The 8,608-nt window shown below is 34.2% G+C and overlaps 1 protein-coding gene across 1 annotated transcript; it reads left to right on the top strand.

Moving 5' to 3' along the window:
- The first annotated feature begins 1,698 nt into the window (after positions 1 to 1,698).
- On the top strand, positions 1,699 to 8,608 carry LOC132718037 (uncharacterized). The gene is made up of 5 exons (XM_060701639.1): positions 1,699 to 1,877; positions 2,324 to 2,455; positions 6,044 to 6,179; positions 7,179 to 7,274; positions 7,775 to 8,608. The coding sequence occupies exons 1-5, from the start codon at positions 1,770 to 1,772 to the stop codon at positions 7,963 to 7,965; spliced, it is 663 nt and encodes a 220-aa protein (XP_060557622.1). The 5' UTR covers positions 1,699 to 1,769; the 3' UTR covers positions 7,966 to 8,608.

The raw sequence follows: 8,608 nt of genomic DNA, 5'->3' as shown, positions 1-8,608 counted from the left end.
ATTCGCTTGTCAATGAGGCGCTTCCGGGTGAAATAAAACTTAGGCAAATAGTACTAAGCTGTCTTTCGGTTTCATATTCGTTACATTTAAATACGTTGATAATATACCAAATTAATTAATATATATTTTCTAGGAGTTAAAAAGGTTATGATAATCTTTCGATAATTCATTTTTTTCAAATTTGGGAGACAATTAACAATTACATATGTACATATAAAAGAAATTACTAAAATAAATTTCATCAAAAATTTTATGAAAAATAACTGCAGTAGAGAATGTTGTTGTTTAACAACCAGCAAATTATAATATTGTTTAAACGTTCTTCTTTAATGAACGAAATATTATAATTCATTAATTTAATGAGCCATACATTGTACATACTGAAATATTCAAAATTACTATTCATGCCTTGATAGTTTATAATAGCCTTATGTCCAAATCCTGTAAAACTCGTTAGAACAAATACTAAATTATAAACAGTTGTTAACTAGATACATTTACTGGAGCATAATCATACAAAATAAAAGCGTCTACCAGGGGCAACCGTATCTAGCAGAGCTCTATGGAAAATATTATTGCCGAATCCACCATGCATATCCAGTAACGCAAGAATATGAAAATAACGTAAAAGTAACGCCGAATCTGTGCAACGCTATTGCCAAAACGAATAACACAGTAAGTAAACGAACCAAAATATTTTGTTCTTTAGGAAATGAATTAGCGCATACGACTGCTACGACCATATAACATTTTTTCAGGAAATCTTATGTGAGAAAGACATCATGATTACCGTTTTGAAGGCGACTTTTGTGTTTCGTCAAATAAATATGTACATATAACACATTTAAATCATTACTTTTTCGTATACCTAAGACATTTGTCAAACTACAAGTGCCGTATAACAATCGAAGGAAGTTGAAGCTGGTTTTATAAGATTTAATAGCTAACCGCTGTTGCTTCAGTGTTTCATTCACGAATTCGGTGTTGCTAAATTAAGTGTTATATGACACGAGTAGATTGGAAAATGTCTCAGGTACAACGACTATACAAAATCATAAAGTAATAATATGTATGTTATTGTATTTAAAGATATCAACGAAACTAAAAATCCGCATACGGCTAGCCAGCTCGTCATTTTCACGAAAAATCTTGAAAACTAAACATTTTCATGGTTTAAAAGTATAATGTCTCAGAAACCGTATGCGCTAATTCATTTTTTTAATTTGGTGTTCATTGGAAAATATTGGTCCATTTACTTTCGTTCGTTTAAGCCACTAGATTGTACAATTCTGCGTTGATATTGCACAATTTCTGCGTTATTTCCACATTCCTGCGTTACTGGATATACATGGTGGAATCTTTATTTATTAACGTGCGTAGTTCTCACGAAATAATTTGTGCACACAAAGGGGACACGTGAATTAATAGAACTGCCAGCCATACAGGCAGTGACTTGATGATAGCTTCTTTAAATGTGTTTAGCAGCCTATATTGATTATTCAATGAGCTTTAAAAGAGATTGACCTATATATTCTTTGTCTTAAACGTAAACAACATGCCTTTTTGTTGAGTAATTATGTAACATTTGTGAATCTCCTTTGCTTTATTACTGCTAGCGAGGAAACCATTATTTTACCTTGCTTGGCCTGCCACCATCCACTGAGTAAGCTTCATTGAATACATGTAATCATGTTGCTGCATCATTCTATTTGTTGGTGCACTGTTTATTGATGAACATAATCTGGTAGAATATACATATTTTTAACAATATGACAGAAAAAGACTTGAATAACTGGATGACAGCAATAAGTGGTGCTGATATAAACATAGAAGACTCACAGAAAGCTTACGGACAATGGGCTAGTACATACAACAAGGTATCGTTATTCTTATTATTCAGAAAAATTTAACCTCATTAATTAGATCTCATTTGGAAAAATAACATCCACCACACCAATTTTCAAATTGGTGAAAATAATGCTTTAATAATTATGATTTTAATCTTTTACATGTTAACATATTTTTCATAATATGCGCGATATTTCAATAAGAAATGTGTACATGTATATGCTCTATATGTTTCACTCGAGTCACTTTGCTACTTTATATCGGAACATTAATTTTTATGTCTAGCTCTATGGAGGCTGAGCAGGGCCATTTCGCAGCCAGGCTATATTGTATACGGTGGCTAAGCCAGGCCATTTCGTATTAAAATGCAAATAGTAGCTGGTTTATTTCTCAGTTCACTTAAGAATTCAAGATTTACTCACATTGTAAAATAGATTTCTCATTGCGTTACATTATAAGAAATTTAATATTACAGGATTCAGAAAAATACAGATTTAATAATTATCTCAAAATTGCCGAGATACTGCAAGGCCTTTATCCGGAGGACAAGCGAGGAAACACTACAATTCTGGACATTGGTGCTGGCACCGGGCTTGTAGCAAAAGAGGCAAGATTTAAATTATACTAGTTTTCTAAATGGTACACGCTCGCATTACCATGCATGGTAGTATTTTGTTTCATCTCTGTCTCTGTGTCTATCTAGTACATAAATACTTTATGGTAGACTATCCCAGGCATAGCGTAATATAGAAAGGGGGAGGAAAATTGCTAAGCGTCGGGCGATAACTATATATAACTGGTAAAAACGAACTGCTAAATGTTTGAATAAATATTTCTATAAATCCTAAAAAAAATGCTTTAAATAAACCGTTTTTAACGCGTTTGTAACAACGAAGAATTTATGTTTCCATTTTCTTAGCATGAAAATAACATTTAAGTGTATGTAATTTTTCATAACCAACTATTCAATGAAAATTCAGGTATAAATGTATATGTTGAAATTTCCCAGTAAATATCTAGACATGCCATTTAAAACATATTTATTATTGTTTCTGTTTCAATACGAATGTGTACTGAATCTTTTCACTTGATATACATGAATTAATAACATGGAGTATTGGAATAAAACGAACAGTGTTATATTTCAATATAATTACAGTTTTCTATGGCGATAATGCTATATACATGTATGTATAAGATTGTAATTTGTCCTTAACGAAACTTTAGGCATACATATACAATGCTATCTTAAAGGGGACGCTGCGTTGACAAAAGAAGCTTGAAAATGTTGGTCTGGAATATTACTCCATTTTTAAGGCAATTCCGACATTGTATGTCCACGTATACGTCGATTGTATATATCTATTTAAGCACCAGTTACACAGACGGTCGGTCCCCAATCGGTCATATAATTTCAAATTTACTCGCTGTTATGATCGGTTGTCATGCGTGATTTTATTTCTGGTTTTCTGTGTAAACGGCCATCGGTGACAGAAAGCAAACTCAAACGGGGTTGGATCGGTTGTAAAAATGCTGAAATAAATCGGTTTTTATCGTTTGTAAATCGGAGCTAAATCGGGCGTAACGCTGATTAATCGGTGGTTGATAGCTAGTCATCAGTGGTTAAACCCTTTCCGTCAGATATGGCCGGTGATTCATAATTGGTCATCTTTGTCCGATCGGCGATATCGGTGATTAAGAGCTTGCATATCTCGTGATATCGGTTTCTGTCGGTTAATTGTAAAATATTTTCACCGATCTAGAATTTTAAACATGTTTAAAAACTCCAATCGGTAATTTTTCACCGATGAAACTTATCTTTCCCCAATAGCAGTTGATAAGTGGAAAACAGGTGACCAATAGGTGATATCGGTGTTAAATATGTTGTCATCGGTTCACTACATAATTTGGCTCAACAAACTACCGATCAATCACCGATGGCTCTGTTTTGTAAAACCTGTAAATTGGTCCGATTAACATGGTCATAATCATGTTGTAACGATTGGCTTAGAATATAATTCATGTATTTCTGATCTTTTAATGTTCCTCAATAACGACGAGTGGGATACGATATCTGTTCGTAATTTAACCATCCTATGTATACAGGATGACTGACCATAAGGATCGGGTTGCAATACTGTTGCAGTCGGCCGCCCGGAACAATCGACGGCCATAAGTTCGAAACAGTGCAAACCTCAGCTCTTTAAAAAGAACTGTCCTCCAAGTGTCCAGTTTATGTTTCCCAGGACCCATAGGTTCCTTTTATTGCTATGGCTGCTCCTTAAAGCCTAACCAATGTACGAGCGACGTCCGCACAAACCGTTCTTTGCTAAAAACTTTAGGTTCCGTACTGTTTGTGCGTTGTGAGAACCATGCAGAATGTAAAAACAGCTGTAGCTGTCGCTGTTCGAAAACGATCTCGTTGGTATTTAGATTAAGCGGTCATGACGTGTATCGATTAAGGCCGACATACATTCGTATGTGATCGTGACGTGCACGAAACACGTGAGCATGAAACTTAAACGTGATTTTTCACGGACACACTATTTTATACATGCGTGTAGTGTACGTAAAAAGCGGATTATTTCGTCTTTTTCCCGTTTGAAATTTTAAGATAAGCATTAGATAATTGATCGCTGTTTCTGACTGTTTTGGGTGGTTTCGCATATCTACATGCACGCAAGCACAAACGAAAACAAAAAGAGGAACCTTTCGGACATATTCCCACTTAATTAAAGAGTATGAACTACAGGGATTTTTTTCTGATAAATTCTATGACCTTTTCAGTCACCTCAAATTCATGCTCACATGGCGTTTCACACTAACGTCTCGCGCACGTCGATATGGAACACTGACAATAGAAAATCGTTTGTTGGATTTTTTTTACGTTCGCGTTCACGCGACCCAAGGCTGCTGGCTGATTTCATGCTACCCTCTCCTCAGTTGGAAGATCAGAGAGAAGTCGTTTGTTTCCTTGAGCAAAAACGGTCATTGCTCATATAAACTATAAAGTATATATCAAGCCTATGCGTCAACTATTTTGGACCAAAACAATTTTTAAAAATTACCACATGTGTGTGTGCATGTATGTATGTATGCTCATTTTGACCATAATCTTGAGAAATTTTACTCATACTTCACGAAAGACTCTTTTTCGGTTAGGTATATGTCACTTACGTTTTAAGGCTTGCAGCAAGCCATTTGTTTTGAATAACTTGTTCCGGTAAGGTGGTTTCCTGTTTCCAATTGTTAGTGCATGATTGAACGGGAAACCAGCTGCAATCGTGCCAATCGCAACTTTTCGGCCTTTTCCGTCACTCTTCGGATTAATGATAATATCCGATGTAGTTCCGATTGCAATCGTGACAATTCGGGCGATTCCGTCATACTGCGGAATCAGACGAAGTAATATTACGGAAATCTAAGCTATTTTAGTTACTTCGGTAATCCCAGTTTGTTTATATAAATAGGATTTCTATTTTTACTTGATTTATCGGTTTAAACCGTAATAAATTATAAACGACATTGTTCCGTTTCAATTGTTTTTCAAGACGCAAAAGTTAGTTTCTTTTATAATTGTTTTTTGTCTGTATTAGTTTTATACAATATAGAGAATGGTGACTGTCTCCTTACCAAATCACGCATGATCGAGTTATATTTAGATCTACTGAACGCAATTCAACTTCTTGGTGAGGTAATCTAAAAATAGCCCATGCATATTATTAACCTTGCCACGTGCTGATCTACAGATAGCGCATCGTATTTGTGATCGTGTAACATAGTTGATACATGCTTATTAATTGGTACCACGTAACGAAGTATTTTAGTGCATTTACTTGTCTATAAAGCAAACGAATGATTTCTCTGCGAAAAAGGGGAAATGAAATGTGCACACTTGTTTCCCTAGATCTCCACGATAGTATTTTTACGAGTGATCATTTTCTTTATTAGTTTTATACAATAGAGAATAGATTTCAAATCGTTTTGACAAAAAATATTCGTTTTTCCAAAAAAAAAAACCCCAACTAAAACAAACCCTTTATGATATACAAATACCGTAATTCAAAAAAATTGTGATAATAAATTGAAACCAAAAAAAAAAAAAAAAAAAAAAAAAAAATTAAAGGGTTGGGATGAAGTCACAACTGTGCAAGCCTTTCCTTTTAAAAGGAAACTTTATTTGTTATTCTTTCAGCTACGGAAACATGGATTTCAGCACATAGACGCATTGGAGCCATCAGAAGCCATGCTAGATGAGGCGCGTAAGAACAACTTGTATGAGAATTACTTTGTTGAGTTTATCACAGAATCACCGTCAAGTATTCCTGCAAGTACGTATAAATTTGTGAAAATGAATAAAAGTTGAGTAAAATTTTTGTAAGCATAAAATCTTTTTTTACGAAGAGGGGTGTTTGGAAAGAATTGCTTATTGTTTAGTTGCACACAAATCCTCGTGAAAATGACAACAAATGCATATCCGTCAAGTGGTGTGTAATGCCTACACAATGATGTACACATATAGCTATACATCTTATTGAACAATCTAGAATTTGACACTTCAAACACTTCAAACCACTTGTCCACTCACCGCTGAAAGTTCGAATTCCGACAGAGACTTTGGATTCTTTAATGTAAGGAACCTATTCAGCTAGCTAACGGAACGTCTGTGGTTCTACTCACAGGCGTTCGGCACATTTGCTATGCCAATTATAGTCAAATTATCATAAAAAAATCACCCCTTGATCATCCAGAACAAAATTACTATACCAGCACCTTGTTTACTATATAATAATATATTAGATCAAAAGGGGTGATTATTTTAATGAAAAATTCTAACCACATAATTGGCATGGAAAATGTGCCGAACGCATTGGGTCTACTTGGATGCCCGTTCGTTCCTGAAATAATGTAGGATTAGACGAAAATTTTACAAAAATATGGCAAATGGCTAGTAATTGCTAAACGCACGTAAAACTAAAAAAAAACAACAACAAAAAAGCCTCGGCATTTTCTTACTAAAAGCGAATTACAAAATAACAGCTAGGTATATCACGATCGAAATTTACTATCATTAGATTTTACTCGAAATCTTTTGGAAAAAACGACATATGGGATATATTTGTTAGCACCATAATAGGGAATAAAAAAGAATTGCCTGATTTGTGTTTTTCGTTCTCTCTTTTTTCTTTTGTTTTTGTCATAGCTGAGGGTAAATATATCACAAATGATTATTTCAGACTTGTATCTTTACATACAGTTATAAGCACAATGTCTACTACTGTCTACTGTCTTTATCACATAGCTTAGTACAATTAATTACTATACTTCAGACAGTTATGACGTATTAACTGGAGGTGGAATATATGCAAATGAAGCTCACGTGCCTTGTGGCGCCATACATGAGATGATAAGGCTCGTCAAGTCAGGTAAACTTTATTACATTTACTACAATTATCGTTTAGTTTAGTTTAAACAAACATGTATTTGAGATAAAAACATTCCCGGAAGTAAGCATTGGTATCATATGAAGAAACATGTTCGTGGCCTCAGTAGAGTTAGAACCATTATCCCTTAGATAGAAAGCAATAAATGGAAGACATTAACAATAAAGGCTACAGGGCCCCTTCATAAGTTATCGATAAAACACAGTATCGAAAGACAAATAACTACATGTATATGAAAGTGTAAATGCTGAAAATGAATAATCATTATGAAAAAAGGTTCGAATGAATATTCTTGCAGTTATCACCGCTCATTAAATGCATCTAACTCACGGCAAATTCTAAAGCTGCACTTACACCTCAGGAGAATTATACATAATGTATGTGTTGTTTTAGAATTTTTTTTATTTACGCTGGGAAGGAACTTACTTTTTCAGAAGAATTTGTTGTTATAGCCGATTTACGCCTTTTATGTCATATTTCAGGAGGATATGTTGTTATAGCAGCTAGTCATGATCTTGTTAGAGCTAGTGGAAATTACAAAGAATTAGAAACGCTGATGGGAAAACTGGAGACGGAGGGTAAATGGCAGAAAGTGGTGCGAGAAACTTGGCTAGCAGAATCAGTTGAAAATAAAACAGTGGAAAGAATAGCGTGGTGCTACAAAGTTCTTTGAAATGTATTTTGGCGTTAATTATGGTTGATTTTGAATATAAAATTACTGTATCTACATGCATAATCAATATACCAGAATGTCATCAGATTTTTGTATCTTCCAACAAAAGCACGTTAATACAGTTGAAATAGAAAAGAAGAAAAAAGGAAACAAGAGATCATACATGTATCTTCAACAAGGTTTTTTTGTCATTAAACTGTGTTGGAATTTCTAACTGTTCAAACATGGGGCTACACGCTAATCCCCTGATTATTATCAGCGTCTACACAGTATCCCATAGAATAATAAAGTAAAAAAAATAGTTATGAAAGCTAACCTGGACCGCTTTCCTGCCTCGGGCATATCATAAAAATTCACGTGGTATAGTCACCATTGCCATGATAGAGCCAAAGACCAAGGCTAATGATTTTGTGGATTAAGGTAATTTACAATGTACATCCTTTTAAACCCATTGCGAAGCGCCACCAATCAGTGTAATTAACACATTATTATTATTATTATTATTATTATTATTATTATTATTATTATTTTTATTATTAAAAGTAGATAATGATGTTAGATTTTTTTCCAATTTGGGAGCAAGACCAGCCCAAGACATTAACAATGGGCAATTATACAATGCATCAAGTAATATACATACATA

The sequence above is a fragment of the Ruditapes philippinarum genome, unplaced genomic scaffold (genome assembly GCF_026571515.1).
Source record: "Ruditapes philippinarum isolate M1 unplaced genomic scaffold, ASM2657151v2 ctg2215_1_1_1_1, whole genome shotgun sequence".
NCBI classification, from domain to species: Eukaryota; Metazoa; Mollusca; class Bivalvia; order Venerida; family Veneridae; genus Ruditapes; species Ruditapes philippinarum.
Note: the sequence above shows the minus strand (reverse complement) of the source record. Positions and strands in the feature narration are given on the sequence as shown.

What these genes read in the sequence shown, in the direction of transcription:
- LOC132718037 (XM_060701639.1), top strand. Translation starts at nt 1,770, where the DNA reads ATGACAGAAAAAGACTTGAATAACTGGATGACAGCAATAAGTGGTGCT. An exon ending in GGGCTAGTACATACAACAAG is followed by an intron (nt 1,878 to 2,323) that starts GTATCGTTATTC and finishes TTAATATTACAG; the next exon opens with GATTCAGAAAAATACAGATT. An exon ending in ACCGTCAAGTATTCCTGCAA is followed by an intron (nt 6,180 to 7,178) that starts GTACGTATAAAT and finishes ACTATACTTCAG; the next exon opens with ACAGTTATGACGTATTAACT.